Source organism: Ovis aries, chromosome 6 (assembly GCF_016772045.2).
Source record: "Ovis aries strain OAR_USU_Benz2616 breed Rambouillet chromosome 6, ARS-UI_Ramb_v3.0, whole genome shotgun sequence".
Classification (NCBI taxonomy): Eukaryota; Metazoa; Chordata; class Mammalia; order Artiodactyla; family Bovidae; genus Ovis; species Ovis aries.
The window spans coordinates 61,702,331-61,719,168 of record NC_056059.1 but is presented as its reverse complement, the minus strand read 5'-3'; the positions used below and the strand labels follow the sequence as shown (position 1 = coordinate 61,719,168).

The 16,838-nt window shown below is 44.0% G+C and overlaps 1 protein-coding gene across 2 annotated transcripts in view; it reads left to right on the top strand.

Annotated features, from left to right (window-relative positions):
• The first annotated feature begins 9,267 nt into the window (after positions 1-9,267).
• The window catches only part of BEND4 (BEN domain containing 4), a 32,862-nt gene continuing 25,291 nt past the window's right edge, over positions 9,268-16,838 (top strand). For both annotated transcript variants that reach the window (XM_042251348.2, XM_027971395.3), the window contains exon 1: positions 9,268-9,830. In XM_042251348.2, the coding sequence (XP_042107282.1) occupies positions 9,353-9,830 (478 nt within the window). In that variant the 5' untranslated portion in view covers positions 9,268-9,352. The remainder of the gene's footprint in view (positions 9,831-16,838) is intronic.

The window sequence follows — 16,838 nt, the reverse complement described above, 5'->3', positions numbered from 1 at the left end:
CAATATAGATGGACCTAGAGATTATCCTATTAAGGAAGCCAGAAAGAGAAAGACAAATACTATATGGTATCACTTATGTGTGGAATATAAACTATGACGCAAATTAACTTACCTATGAAACAGAAACAGACTCACAGACATAGAGTACACACTTGTAGTTCCCAAGGGGGTGCAGTAGATTGATAGTTTAGGATTAGAAAATGCAAACTTTATATGCGTGTGTGTGTGTGTGTGTGTAACTGAACCACTTTGCTGTATGTCGGAAACTAACACAACAGTGTAAGTCAACTATACTTTAATAAAATTTTAAAAGTAAATAAATAAAACAAAGACGCTCTGTTAGCAAACCATGAAATACTCTAAGCAGCCAGAACAACAGAAAAATCACTTTCTTGGTTGGGGACATACAGCATGCATTAATTTGTAAAAATTCGGTAAAGCATACAATGTGTGATGTCACAAAATCTCAATATTTAACTGCCAAATACTTCAGATTGCATTTTACTGGCTCATTTCAGGACCTTCTGCATGGAAGTTGGTCCTCTGGTGGTACCATGTACTAAAATCCTGGCTTAAATACTAACTAACATTAGGAACTGATTGTTTCCTGTTGTGATACAATACTCATATAAAAAAATTAAGAGGGACTTCCCTGACTCTGTGCTTCCAATGCAAGGGATACAGGTTTGATCCCTGACCAAGGAACTAAGATCCCACATGCCACATGGCCAGACAATTTTAAAATTAATTAATTAAAGAAATTAAGAGGGCAAAATGGAAACTGACCTTGCTGGTGAAGACTGCAATTTTTTTAAAAACTGAATCACCCACAGTTCAACTTACTATTACTACATCTCCCCGACTTTCCCTTAATAACATGCTCCTCCTTTTGTCCTCCAGGCTTTAATATGCAACTTGATTTTCATATACTTCTCAAGCTCATACTTCTGTCTAGGGTGCTTTCAGCCCTTTGGGAGGAATGTTCGTTCAGAAATTGGAGGGAAGTGAGGAATAGAGAGTAAAAGATTATATTTACTAAGCTTAACAAGTTATATTTGCTACTCTGATTAAACATAAGACTCTTCATTTGAGTTAAACTCCAATTAATCCACTTTTTGACTTCGGGGAAATTCCTTCAATTCCTTGTTCTCTAGTTCTTTTCCCCTTAAGGGAAACAGCCCCAACATCACAACATTGGAAGGGTTAAGGAACAAGTAAACTAATCAAGACACAACAAAACAATGACAGTTAATTCTGGTATTTCCCTGGAGCTGACGGGGAAAAGGTGCTCTCTTTTCACACAGGTGATAACTGCTGGTGGCCAGATGACCACCACAAAGGAAGAGCCTGCCAGAAGATGAATCAACAGAAAATTGAAGGCAAGCAATGCAGAGAGGTAGATTCCTAATAATACTATATGAGCATATATATCTGCTCTACACATGGCCTACCTCTAGTCTTCAGGGTTATGACAGCCATAAGCATCTTTATGCATAATTCATTTGTATTGGGTTTCTGCCACACGCTACTGAAAGAGTCCTAATGAACACAGAATCTTATTAGTGAGAAAAATAGCAATTAGACCAAAGATGCCTATCCTAATCTACTGTTTAAAAGGATGGATCCATTTCAAAAAGGTCCTAGGAACCATCACAGGAAGGAAGAAAAAATGTTGTAAGATTTCATTCTAAATTCAAGTTAGGGAGAGTATTAAACTTCTTCTGAATAACCCCAACAGCCAACAGTTAGAAGAAGAAAATTTGGGCTTGACATAAGCATAAACTTTCCACTTTCCAAAGCTGTATAAAAAGGAACAACTGCCTCTTGAATACATTCTGCGTTTATCTCTTTCCTTCCATTGAAACCACCAGTGCACTGGTCCAGGCAGTCCAACTTCTCATTTGGACTATTGCCAGCGCCTCCTAAAGTCACCCATTCGTCCAACAAGCCCTTCCTGAGCCTCAGCTCTGTGCTAGATGCTAGTCTAGATGCTACAGAGTCAAGGAACAGAACAAAAACAGAACTCTGACCCTTAAGGAATTTGCATACTACTCATTGGAAGCAAAAAAATGAGTGAGTCATTCCTCAGTCGGAGAAGGCAATGGCACCCCACTCTAGTGCTCTTGCCTGGAAAATCCCATGGACGGAGGAGCCTGGAAGGCTGCAGTCCATGAGGTCGCGAAGAGTTGGACACGACTGAGCGACTTCCCTTTCACTTTTCACTTTCATGCATTGGAGAAGGGAATGGCAACCCACTCCCGTGTTCTTGCCTGGAGAATCTCAGGGATGGCGGAATCTGGTGGGCTTCCATCTATGGGGTCACACAGAGTCGGACACGACTGACGCGACTTAGCATAGCATAGCATAGCATTCCTCAGTATTGGTTCTAGGATCCGCTGAAGATACCAAGATCCTCCAATGCTCAAGTATGTTACATAAAATAGCTGCTCAAGTATCTACATAAAATGGCTACACAAATCCCATAAATAAAATGGCTGCACAAGTCCCATTACAAAATGGCTGTTCAAGACCCTAAATAAAATGGCTGCTCAGGCCCCTTGCATAAAATGGCTGCTCAAGTCCCCTCCATAAAATGGCAGTGGTGCAGTCAGCTCTAGGTATCAGTAAATCAAATTTTGAAATTCAGTCCATGGTTGGCTGAAATCACAGGTGAGGAACGCAAGGATATGCAGGGCTGCCCGTGTAATATACATGATGTTACACAGCAGATAGTCTGTATAGCATGACAGACGGTGATAGGTGCTGGAGAGAAAAAGAGGTAGGGAGTATGGGGGAAGGGAGGCAGGGCTTCAATTGTAAATCGGGTGACTAGTGAAGGGCTCATTGTAAAAGAAATACTAGAGCAAAGACTGGAATGAGATAAGGTACAGAGTTATGCAGACATCTGGAGGAAGAAACATTTTAAGCAGAAGGAACATTAAAGATAAGAATCTTGACGCAGGACATTTGGAACCTGGTAACTGCAGATGGTGACTGCAGCCATGAAATTAAAAGACACTTACTCCTTGGAAGAAAAGTTATGACCAACCTAGATAGCATATTCAAAAGCAGAGACATTACTTTGCCAAAAAGGTCCATCTAGTCAAGGCTATGGTTTTTCCAGTGGTCATGTATGGATGGGAGAATTGGACTGTGAAGAAGGCTGAGCGCCGAAGAATTGATGCTTTTGAACTGCAGTGTTGGTGAAGACTCTTGGGAGTCCCTTGGACTGCAAGGAGATCCAACCAGTCCATTCTAAAGGAGATCAGTCCTGGGTGTTCTTTGGAAGGAATGATGCTAAAGCTGAAACTCCAGTACTTTGGCCACCTCATGCAAAGAGTTGACTCATTGGAAAAGACTATGATGCTGGGAGGGATTGGGGGCAGGAGGAGAAGGGGACGACAGAGGATGAGATGGCTGGATGGCATCACTGACTCGATGGACATGAGTCTGAGTGAACTCCGGGAGTTGGTGATAGACAAGGAGGCCTGGTGTGCTGCGATTCATGGGGTCGCAAAGAGTTGGACATGACTGAGCAACTGATCTGATCCAATCTGATCTGAAAGATCATCAAGGCTGGAGTGGAGTGAGGTGGGGAGGGGACAGAAAGAATGAGGCCTGAGAGGGGTAGTTGTAGCTCCTAAGGGGACTTTAGCAAGCAATGGCACACTCTGGATTTTACTCTATGGAGGGGGAAGACAATGGAGGGCAGTGGAAATACATGATTATATTTTGAAAGGGTTACTCAGTCACTGTTTAGAAAATAAATGTCTCCCTGCTTCCAGTCTGATCTTCTACAATCCATTGTTCACAAAACAGAAGGAATCTTTTTAAATATTGTAGAAAGACTCAGAGAAACAAAACTTGCATCTACACTAAAACCTGTGCCAGACTATTCAGAGAAGCTTTATTTGCAATAGTCCCAAACTGAAAGCAACCAAAATATCCTACAACAGGTGAAGGGTTTAACAAATTGTGGGATATTCACTGTGGAGTACTAGTCAGCAATGAAAAGGATCAAACTATTGATACAACAACATGGATGGATCTCAAGGGCATTAAAGCAAGAGAAAAATCTCAAAAGATCACATATTGCATGATTCCATCCTTTGGAGGAAATGGATGAAGGGTACCTGGAACCTCTCTGCACTATCTTTGGACCTTCCTGTGAATCTGTAATTATTTAAAAATAATAAGCTTATTAATAAGCTTATTCTAAAATGAAAAGTTTAGAATATATAACTGTCAAAATTAAAAGGTTTTTTTTACAAACTGTTGCAGGAAGTAAATTGTATTTCATTGGAAAACTGCATTGTCTACGTACAGCACACCTTCCCCAGTTATCTGAATCTACTCTTTCATCGTCTTTGAACTATTTTTACAATTTTGAAAGTTTAGATAACTGATAGATACACAAACCTTCCTTCATGGTAGAGGTTCCCTTTCAGCGGTCACCCATATCCCTCGTGGGAAAACCAACTAACATACACTAAATATTTATGCATTCAATTCAGCATTCCTTTTTCCACATCAAATTGTCCTTTGAATACTATGATGGCATTGAGCAAGTTAAATAAAAGCTTTAACATCTGTTCATTTTTATGTATGGGAGTCATGATTTTACCTTTTCTGAAAATTATCTTTTAAAAACATAAATCTGGTCATGTTACTCCCCACCTTAACTGCCCCCAAGCTTCCCAACTGCTTTCAGAATGAATCCCAAACATTTCCTCCGACGGATAAGGCCCTGCCCAGCCTGCCTCTTGGACCTCATCTCCTCACTCTACCCTTTGGCAGGACACCAGGACTACTGGCCCTTTTTCCAGCTCCCTGAGAACTTCAAGCCTGTTCCTGCCTTATGGCTCCACAACTACTGTCCCTCAGCCTAGACTGCTCTTCTCATCAGTTCAGTTCAGTTCAGTTGCTCAGTTGTGTCTGACTCTTTGCGACCCCATGGGCTGCAGCATGCCAGGCTTCCCTGTCCATCACCAACTCTCGGATTTTACTCAGACTCATGTCCACCGAGTCAGTGAAGCCATCCAACCATCTCATCCTCTGTCATCCCCTTTTCCTCCCGCATTCAATCTTTCCTAGCATCGGGGTCTTTTCAGATGAGTCAGTTCTTCGTATCAGGTGGCCAAAGCATTGGAGTTTCAACTTCAGCTTCAGTCTTTCGAATGAATATTCAGGACTGATTTCCTTTAGACTCTTCTGATGGATGACTCTTTTTTAGGAGTAACTCTCAACTGGATGGTTCCACCTCAAACAACTCTTCTCAATCACCCTATCAAAAGTAACACCCCCATGCTGTTTTTTTAATAATTATTTCTATCTGAAATAATAATAATAGTGTTATTATGCATTATATATTATTTAACATTTTAAATCTAACATATAAGCATAATAATTTATTATATTTTATAAATATATATTTGTTATATAAATATATTAATATCATTCAGCTAGCTACTTGATTATTTACTACCTGCCCACCCCAATTCTATCATAATAGGATCTGGACATTTGGCTCCACTATATCCAGAGCTTACCAGGTGGTGCTATTGGTAAAGAACCTACCTGCAAACTCAAGAGACTTGAGTTTGATCCCTGGGTCAAGAGAATCCCCTAGAGAAGGGAAAGGCAACCCACTCCAGTATTCTTGCCTGGGAAATCCTATGGACAGAGGAGCCTGAAGGGCTACAGTCCATGTGGTTTCAACCAAAGCCACTTAGCATGAGTATTGTCCACTGCCTAGAAAGATCCCAGGCACATAGTAGGCACTCAATAAATATTTGTTGAATAAATCCCTGGGTGAATGATGCTCCTAGAAGTAGTGAAGTCCTCATCACTGGAGGTATTTAAGCATGGTTTATACAACCACTTGACAGGGTCTTAGTAAAGCTATGGGCAGAGACTCAAGCACAAGAATAAAAGACCATTTTGGTCCCTCTAGGACGGTGAGCTTATGATTAAGTGGCTACCGTGCCCTTTCTACTATGCAAATGGGAAAAGTAAAGGAGTATTCCTCAGTCATTTTCCACCGAGTGATAGTACGCACACCCCTGTTCCTGCTGCAATATCATCTCAGCATTAAAATGTTGAAGCTAATCAGACATTTAATTTCAAAGTGGAAGGTCATTATCTTGTCACAAAATTTTATTCCAATTACTTTTTTTTTCTATTATACGAAATGAATTAAAAGTAGCACAAAACATTGGGAGATCAAACAGTCAATCAGAAGCTCATTAAATATCATTGAAATTGGTGCAATAAAAAGCATTTCCCATGGCTGACATTATTTAAAAGCTATATTCTGGATGGCTCAAGGAATTGACATGCTGCCAGTCAAAAAATCACCCTATCCATAAATAGCCACTTGGCTTTTTAAAAGTTCACTATCTTTTTTTTTTAAGTAAGAGTAAATATATAAAAAGATTTAAAGCATGGGTGTAATTACCATCCCGTCAGCCCCTGAGACCCTAAAGAGAGGATATCAGCAAAATCACTATCTGATAATTTGGACTAAAATTTACAGTAAGATGCTTACAAAAGTGCTGCCAGTGATTTTATAAAACCTCAATATATTACACTTATATACAATACTCAGGTACGTACAACCCCAGGCAGGGAACAGTGGTCACTTACAATTTTAAAATTGAGTTCAACTCCACACTTGGGAGTAAATGCCCATTTCATTTTCTAAAACGTGATTATTAAGCACTTCATTTTTCTATGGATCCAGACATAGGTGACTGCTAGCATGTGGATCTAAAAGCTGGTCATTTAAAAAATTTTAATATTTTTCCTCTAGGGTTTCATTTTTTTTAGCTAAACCACTAATTTTACCATTCAGTTTTATAGAAACATTCACTTTTCAACATACAGAATGGCAGATCCTTTCATTGGTAAACTATAACAACAGAAGTACTGTTCCCAGTCTCTTAAAGTGCTTAAGTGGTAAGGCTGATACAAATTAAAAATACATAAGAGAAGAAAAAGCTCCCAGGTATAGGAAATTATTTCTTCAGTAGTAGAACTGATGAATTTCTCCCCTCTAACCACCCCCTACCTACTCACACTGGCACCACCCAATTTCTTTTCAAAAGCCAGGACTTATTGGCAAATTATCTGGGAGTAAAGTGGGAGGAAAACATTTCAATGCAAAATTCAGAACTGCTTTATAGAAAGAAAAGTATGGGGAGGTTTGTTATCATTTATTTCCTCCAGTGTATCATTCAATTTCAGCTGTCTCACCTCTGAGAAGAAGCTCCCCCATTTTTCACTTATGTGCCTAAGAAACATCTCCCTGGCATCTCATTCTCTTTCCCTGTCTTTCACCAGCATTTCATTATTTCTTAACTGTCCCTCTCATGCTTGTCTCCCTTTTTCTTACTGATCCACGTGTCCTCATTTAGCAGTTTTCAGAAGCCAGGGAGAAACGTTGCAAATAATGTTAAATATGATTAATATCTTGAATTCCTTGAAATATGACATGCATGAGTTACAATGAAACCTCTTTTATTTCCCCATGAAATGCTTTTGCATAATGAGAAAGAAAATGTCCTCTATGCCCTAATCAGCCCTGACAGTTCCTGGACTCCCAAATACTTTTATTTATGGCATTATTTATTTCATCTCTAATAAATGGAGGGGAGAAAACCGCAGCAGGATCTGAGGATGCCGCAGGAAAGAGGGAGACTATGGAGGGTGGAGGAATGCAGAAGCTGATCCTGCAAAGAGAGAGAAGGTTTCCAGAGGAAGAGAAGTCTGGCGAATGAGAGACCAAGGTCCTCAACCCGGAGAAGAAGAAAATAGGTCACTTTTCCAAGACTAAAAGGAAAGCTCTGAAAAGGAAACTAACTTCACAGTGGAGAGATGACAGTCACACATCAAGGAGGAGACGTACCCAGAATTCTAACCTGGAGAGTGAAGATTGAAGGCTAGAAACCAAACCTGGGAGGGAGTTGCTGATATTGGAGTTAACCTAGGGGAGGGGTGATTTGTTCCCAAAATGGCTGGGAGAAGCCAGGGCAATCCTCTAGATTTGAAGACATCTCTAGCCCAAGGGATCCTTCTCTGAACCACAGAGGCGCTTCCCTCATTCAACTACTGAAATTTTGTGCCGTCCAGAAACCCTGCCCTGGTGGCCCCAGACACAGTGAGGAGCTGCCTGGGCAACGCAGAGAGCCAGAGCTTTTGGGCAATTTTGGTCCAACAAGGGCACACACACACACACACACACGGACACACACTCACAGACACAATTTTGGTCCAACAAGGGCACACACACAGACACAGACACAGACACACAGACACACAGACACACAAACGATATTGTTGTATCTAATCACCATCCCCAAAGGGGGTGTCAGGTCATATTTTTCCCCTAAATTGCAGAGTCTACAAGAAGTGAGAATTTGCACATCTGGGTACATCTATGCAACTCGGCCACACACTTGAGTATCTGACTATGTGCAATTTCCTCAAAGAGCCTCAGTTTTCTCATCTGTAGAATGGGGAAACGGATTCTTTTATGCCCTCTCATAGGAATCTAATGATATAATGTAAAAGTATGATGCTCTGTGTTTTCTTATGACAACATGAACTCGAAGGCCATGAGCTGGATATAGACAAAAGTCCCTGGGCGCGCAAACAACTCGCAGCAACCTGGGTCAAGTCTTCAAGATGTTCTTCTCAGAAGGCTGGCGGAGCAATTTTCCATAGGCAGAAGAACGCGGTGTATTATCTTCCCAAGGTACAAACGCACTCCAGCTACCCCGTCCCGCCCAGCCCCAGCTACTCCCAGCTGGGTGCAAGCGGAGAGTTTGGGGTCGTGCAGGGGTCGCCAAGAGCTCCTTCCGAAAACCGGGCCCCGCCCATAACAGCAGGAGCCTCAAGTGCACGGGGATCCGAAGTCTCGTCCCGGCCAGAACCTCGCGCTGTTAGCAGGACGCCCTCGGGGTCCCGGCTCTTTCCTTCCCTTCCCCCGTCGGAGGCGCACACCAGGCTCGGCGACCACGCGGGCGGCAGCGGCGGCATCAGGCTCCGCCCCCGCCCCCATTATCATTAGCAGATATTACCCTAAACACTTGCTCTTTACCTCCTTTCTCCCTCCAGGCATTGGCGAGGCAGCCTGTCAATCAGGGCTCGGGCGGCAGCCCCCCGCGCAGGGGTTCGGCGATGCCAGGCTTCGCGACAGGCGGCGGTGGTGACGGCGGCCGCGGCACAGACACCCACCCTCCCACACGCGCGCACCCGGGCAGAGCCGGCGGGCGGGCGGCAGCGGCATCTTCGGAGCCCGGCGCCGGGCGCCGAGGGGGCGTGCGGCCGGGAAGCGGCCGGGAGGCGCAGGATGGAGGAAGAGATGCAGCCGGCAGAGGAGGGGCCCAGCGTCCCCAAAATCTACAAGCAGCGCGGCCCCTACAGCGTCCTCAAGACGTTCCCCGGCAAGAGGCCCGCGCTGGCCAAGCGCTACGAGCGACCCACCCTGGTGGAGCTGCCGCACGTGCGGCCGCCCCCGCCGCCCTTCGCCCCGCACGCCGCGGTCTCCATCAGCAGCAGCGAGCCGCCGCCGCCGCAGCAGTTCCAGGCGCAGGGATCTTTCCCCCCTGGGCCCGGCCGGGCCAACGCCGCCGCGTCGTCGTCGTCTCCGTCCGGCACGCCCGCCGCGTCCCAGGGCCACCTGAGGACTACGGCGCCGCCGCCCGCGGCCCCCGCCGCGTCATCATCCTCCTCTTTCGCCGCCGTCGTCAGGTACGGGTCGAGCCCGGCGGCCGCCGCGGGCAGCAGCAGCACGGGCGGCGACGGCGCCAGTCTGGAGCTCAGCGCAGGTACCAACTCTTGGGCGCAACTTTCCGTCCCGCCACGTCCGGGGGGAGGGGTGGGGCCCCGGGAAGGAGAAGCCCAGGGACCGCGGAGAGCCTGCGGCGCGCTGGGCCCAGCGGGAGGGCCGCGAGGGGAGAGCGGGTGTGGGCAGGGGGCGCGCACACGGCTGAGGGAGGATTCGGACATCCGAGCGCACCCCGGAGGCCTCCACGCGCGGCGGCAACTTCTGGCGCTTCCCGGCCGCCCCCGCCGCCGCGTCCCGGGCTTCCGACGGCGCGCGCGCGCCTCCTAACAGGTGTCTCCGCCGCTCGCCTCCCGCTCGGCGCCCGGGGAACGCGGCGGTGGCGATGGGCGACCTGGCTGGTGGCGGGGGAGCCGGGGGCCGCGCGCGGGCTGGGAGTGGGGGCGGGACACCCTCGGGTGGCAGCGGCGGCCGCCCCGGGAGAAGCTGGCGCTCTTGGGCGACTCTCGAGGAAGCCCTCCCTCTCTGCGGCTTCACTTTTTCCTTCTGCTTCTTCCGTTTCTCTCTCACTTCCCCTCCGTTTGCTTCTCGTCTTTCCTCCCCGTTTGCTCTCTGGTTCTCTTTCTCCCTCGCTCTGTCGCGGTCACTCAGCGGGCCCTAGGGCCGTTTGGTTTCGTCCGTGCGAGCGCGCGCGGTCTCTGCCTGCCCCTTTCCCACCCACCCCAGGGTCCCCGCGGGTGGCTGTAAGACGCGGGGCTCCCCCGGCACCGGTCACGCGGGTGGGGCGGGCGGCCGCGACTTCAGGGACGGAGACTCCTGCCCCTCCCCCAGCCCCGAGAACCCCGGGCGCCCCAGGTCCCGCCGCCCGCCCGCCCGCCCTCCCCGCGCCGGGTGGGCGCTGCTGCGCGCCGTGATCCCGCGCCTCTCGAGCTTTCTGGGCCCGGGCCCCTCAGAAATGCCTTTCGGGGAGCACTCACCCCGGGTACGAGACTTCTGGTAAAAGCCGGCCCTCCTGCCCAGCTGCGGGGAGGGAGGCGGGCTGACGGGAGAGGCCGCAGCCTGGGGCCTGCGCCCAAGGGTGCACTGTGCTTCCTGAGGACGCGCAGCCCCGTTTATCCCCCTCCTCGGAACTAAAAAGTTCCTGCTCAGGCCTTTTACGGCACTTTGGAGCCCTCCGAATCTTGCATATAAGTGAATCCAAAGGTGGTTTTTTGTTGTTTTTTTTTTTTCCTAATGAAAAATAGGAGCATCGTCTTGAAATGAGTTATAGAAGCCTAAGCTCCTGTTCTGTTGTTTGTCAATATTTTGACACATGAAGGATTGGTTTTGAGAAAGAAAATCTAATTATAGGTTATAGTGAAGACTTGTCCTGTCACATCCCTCACTGATTTGGAGGGGTTCTTGTGTGGATGTCCTCATTGTTTGCAGGAGGTTTTTTTTTTTTCCCTGTATTTGTATTCTGTTGTGCTTTTGTATTCGTTGTTAGGCTCTCCTTTCATTTTCCTCATTTTTCTAGTGTTTTCCCCCTTTCTTAGTGAGGTTTGTGTGCTTTCTGGGTTTGGGTTCTGGTTTTCTTTCAAACTACTTCATGGTCATTCCTTGTTAATTTCCTAGCTCTGCTTTCTTATTCAGAAGTTTGGGTCTTTTTCCCATATTCTGTGCTTTGTGTACTCCTTTGCACAACCTCCAAGCCATCGTGTTCATTAGGGGTTTCCCCCTCTTTATCCACCCACTTCAGTCTTTAATCTCATCTTGCTTTCTCCTTTTAGACTTTGCTGACTGTTTTTCAGTCTTTTACCTTTTTTAAGACAGTATAAGTCTGCCCCCTTTCATTTTCATGTTCATCCATAGTTTTAACCTTACTTTTTCCTGCTGTTTTTCCTGTATTCTGTTTTCTGCACCAGTTACTTGCTGTCCTTCCCAGGGTCCCTTCTACTCTGGCAGTTTCCCCACTCTTATCCATAAAGAGTTTTTGTTGTTTTGTTTTGTTTTTCCTTCTTGCCTTGTTCTGAATGTCCTCTCTCAGTGTTTAATGTCCTGTTTAGTCTGTCTCTGTCCCCAGGTGGAAATCATGTCACTGATTCTAAAAGTGTGAAAAGGAGCTTGCCGATGCTCCTCAGATTCCCTGTATTTCTTATTGCCCTTTATTTTCAACATTTCTTTTTTTAAAGAGAGCTCATGAAGTGGCAAGCTTGATAGCCCCAAGAATAGGATGCCATGTGCTTGTTGGAAGGACAGGAATTGGGTTGTAGGTTTCTTCCTCGCAGTAAGGAAGATCAGTTTAGTGGCTCAGTCGTGTCCGACTCTTTGGGACCCCCATGGGCTGCAGCACACCAGGCTTCCCTGTCCATCATCAACTCCTGGAGCTGGTTCAAACTCATGTCCATTGAGTCGGTGACAACATCCAACCATCTCATCCTCCATCATCCCCTTCTCCTGCCTTCAGTCTTTCCCAGCATCAGGGTCTTTTCCAGAGAGTTAGTTCTTGGGAAATGGTCAGGGGCAAAAAAAAAACCAAACAAACAAACAAAAACAGACCTTAGAACTAGACATCATGAATTGTGGTCATAATATTAATCACTGGGGACAAAGCCATCTCTTAACGGGCACGGTGTGTGAGTGGCCCTCAGAAGGAAAGGCGCCTGAAGAGATGATTGGCCCTTTGAGGAACTAGTGGTGCCGCTTTGAACCAATGAGCATGTGTGCCCCGCCAGCCATGTGAGCATACTTGGTGGAGTGGAGGCAGGGTGGTGATTTGCTTGTTGCACCCTCCCTGCAGTGTTATTGCAATGTCTCAGGCCACCCGGTAAACTGAAAATAATCAAAACATCAATGAGATGAAACAAGTGAAGGATGGAAGAGAGATAACTGAGTGTCCAGAGTAAATGCTGTGAAAAGATGAAAGGGTTGAAATGAACCTTATTTGCCATTAAGGGCCATAAACCATTGAGAGGAGACACGTGATTTAAAATAGATTTTTCAGTGTTCTTATAAAATCTCCTGAAGAGAATAATTTTCCTTAAAAGGGGTAATATACCATGGTTCTAAAAGCATATTTTTCCTCTGTGGGAGGCTTAGAGTTAAAACCCACGTACATCTTGATATGCAGCCTAAATTTGGCATCAGGAAATGGGAAATTGCATCTTTAAGCAGAGTACAATCAAAAATGAATTACAATAAATCCTATATAATTGCATAGGTCATTCTCTTTAATGAGATTTTATTAACCTGACTGTCAAGCTTTTGAGTCAGGCAGATATTTTATCTTCTTCAACTGATAAAAGTGTCAGCTATAAACCACCATATAAATATTCATAAATCTACACATCTGTGGCAGCCTATCAGCATCATTCTTTTGGACATTAAAAGCATTCTAATTACTTTCTGTCTAGCAGAGCTGAAATGCTGCCTGTTATAGTATGTGCTTGGCAGGCATGATTGCTTTTGTTTGCCATCACAAATAGCAGCATCCTATTTTATATACCGATGGTCCAGAAAATATTCAGGGATTGACTGAGCAGGATGAATATTAGGAAGCACCATCTGGTTTTGATAGCACCGAGTATATTAACTCATCTGTTAATTTTTGACACATCATTGATTTATTTATTTAGAAAAATTGCATCCTGTTTTGCTGTGTTGATGTTTGCCATTAGGGAAAAAAAACTGATGGCATTTTTTTAAAGACATACAGTAGTAAATTGATTTAAGAACAGGATGATGCTTCCAGAGATGCTTTCATTTTGTAACTTCTATTTTCTATGCCACAAAGTCCTCTCATAGAAGTTATATTAATGTTTTAAGAAAATCATCTATTTTGAGCTAGTTGGAAATCCTTTTAGTAGATTGTAATAAATATATGGATATGTGGTAGTATAGGTCACAGAAATTTTTTTCTGCTTCTGCATTTTTAATATTAATATATTTCACCCTTCACTGGGCTAAAATCAAAAGGTTACCACTAATCTTGACTACTGTGATCTCCTTCATAGAAACAGAATACTCTTGGGGATCTGCTGTGATGGGCAAATTCCATTCAAGGCTTTACTTACAAAGAAGGATGTTAAAGTAGGGAGCCTGTGTTTCATTGCTGAGTTCCCATCCCTCTTCACTTACCAGATTTAGGATGGATTAAACCTCTTAAATTCTGAAGAATTTCTAGAAATGACTTTTTGAATTACAAAAATAATCATGGGTTCAGATTCTGGAATCAGACTAGGCACAATTTGCAACATGGTGTTATCTCCTGACAGGTTTCACAATAAAGCAAATTTGAAAAACATGGTCATTTTAGAGTGTTTTATGATTGTGATTTTTAAAAAACATTTTATGATCTTTCATTTTAGAGAAGTTAGGGATAAAGTAAGTTGTGTTAAAGCCTCTCTGTAATCTGTTGACTTTGTACTGCCTTGCTAACACTTGAGTGGAACATTCTGTGACTAGTGGGGGTAAAAAAGTTCAAAAAATTTAAAATACACGTTCACACTTTGCTCAATTAAGAATCATGGATCAGTGTGTCATACAACTGTGTTCATATAAAAACAGAACTTTTCTCCATTTCTTAGCAATAAGGGGCATCACACAGTACCTACATTTCTAATTATATTTTGTCTGGAAAGGTGAAGTATTGCTGGCTGCAATATATGTTGAGTGGAAAGATTTGCTGTTTTCCACCAAATATAATAGTAACATTTTTCATCGCACTCTTCAATGTATTGACATAAAATACTATTCAAATATTATAAGGTACTGAAAAGAAGAAAATTCAGCCTTTTAATGGCTACAGTGGCTATTTTTACATATATCAGTTCTGAGAACAAATTCTGAATAAAACATTCAGAAAAACTGCAGACAAGAACTGTTTTGTGGCTGTAACTATTCTCTGAGGTTCTGAATGCACTTTAATACATTATCCATAATAGCATAATACATAATGACTTTTTCTCAACATATTAGGAGTTTCTCCTTCAGTTAAGAAAACAAATCACGCTTGTCTATACATCAGATTTTTTTCCCCCTTAAAATCTATACCGTAGTGTGATTTATCAGTATTCAGACAACTGAACTCCTTTTAGGACACTGGACAAATATATTCAAGCTGGTTTTTTTTTAAGCATTTCTGTTTTAATCTTTCTTTTCATATTTTGTTTCATCAAGGTTGTATTAAAGGTGTATAGGCTATGAATCGATTGGGACTATTCTGATTAAAATGCATACAGTAAATACAACTTCAGGTCTGAAATGGGATTATAGGATTAAATGAATGAAAACTGCTAATGTGCCAGAATTGAGAATCCCCAATCAATATTGTCCTTTGATTTCACTAATAAAAGAACAAAAACCTGGGAGTAAAAAATGAGAATGCAACATCTTAAACCTCCCCACTTGTATGGTTCAGCTGTTAACTTTCTGATTTATTCAGTTTTGGCCATTGTAAAATATAATGCCCAACTATTTGAAGTCTTTCTCAATTACATTTCAGTTCAAATCATGAGTTCATTTCTTTCTTTCCACCAGGCTGTGGGCAGAGTGATCATGACTTCCAGTGTTTGGTGTAGGAAAGATAGTTCCCATATACACATCCCCTTTTCTCCAAAGTAGCAAGCCAACTTTATCTCAGCTGCTACTTGGGTCAAGTTTCACAGCCCATCAGTCAGCTCTAGACTAAAACTATACCTGGCATCTAGTTCTTCAGCACTCAAAGTAATTGTGGTTAAAAAGCAGGCCTGTGCCTCATATTTGTGGGATTCAGGGTGAGAATACAAATGCTGTAAACTAAGATACTGTTTTATCTGCAAGAGTCCCCGCATGTATTCAGTAAATATTTCGTGAGATGCTGGGCTGGCCCTCAAGCTCCAGTCCGCTCATGGAATATACAGTCTCTTAGGTCTGCTGAGCTGAAGAGTACTGGCCTCTGTGTTCTGACTTGTCATTTTTCCTGAGGGTTTATGAATGGTAGCGTTTTATAGATGTGGGAGATGTGAGGGGTGCTTCCTGTGTACTCTGGGCCTTAGATAGATAGTTAGAAAAGGAGACTTGTCCCCCTCCCCCTGATATCTTAGTTACTTTAGGAAAGCTAGTAAGAAAAAACAAAGAAGAGCATGACGTGCTGCATGGAGATTTCAAAAGGTTGGTTTTACTGGTCGTTAACCTGGGTTTTCTAGAGAAATCAATTTTCTTAAATCACAATTATTCTGGTTTGTTGTCCCCAAAGAAACCCTTGAGCATCTCACCATTTTTCACTTTTAAAGGTCTTTTTTTCCTTGGTAAAGATACAGCTAGACAACATTTCCAGGGACAACAAGCAACTAGTTGTTTCAGGCACCAAGTCTTGTCCGACTCTGAGACCCCGTGGACTGTGGCACGCCAGGCTTCCCTATCGTTACCATCTCCTGAAGCTTGCTCAAACTCATGTCCACTGAGTCAGTAATGCCATCCCACCATCTCATCCTCTTGTCCCCTTGTGCTGCTTTCAATCTTTCCCAACGTCAAGGTCTTTTCTAATGAGTAGGCTCTTTGCATCAAGTGGCCAAAGTATTGGAGCTTCAGCATCAGTCCTTCAGTGACTAGTTGTATTTCTATAATAAACAATAGATATTGGCATCTAGAATCTACAGTGTTTTGTTTGTTGCCACTATTTTACATAGAGGGGAGAGGAAATAAGAGGCACCCTCATTGCCAAATATAAACCCTAAAAAAATATCTCTCTGGGTTTTTATAAATTGCCCATTCTGGGTGGTGGTCTACAAAGAAGAGAATGTTGATGTAGCGCTTACATTTAGGGTGAATTTTCAGAACTCTTAGACTGACAACATTGAGTCACATTTTCACAATATTGACTGGGGCAGGGAGCGGGGGCCTTTCCATATTTTTTCTTTTTGAGGTGAACTGATTGCTTTCTATCCGTTTTTTGCTTTCCACTGATTGACAGTTAACACGCTTTGGAATACATTTGTGGAAACTGACTGGCCCTGTCTGTGCATGCCAGTTAAGAGATTTGGTGGGAGAAGCCCTGAGAAGGGCACTGTTGCTTTTCAGATGCTGCTGCTAT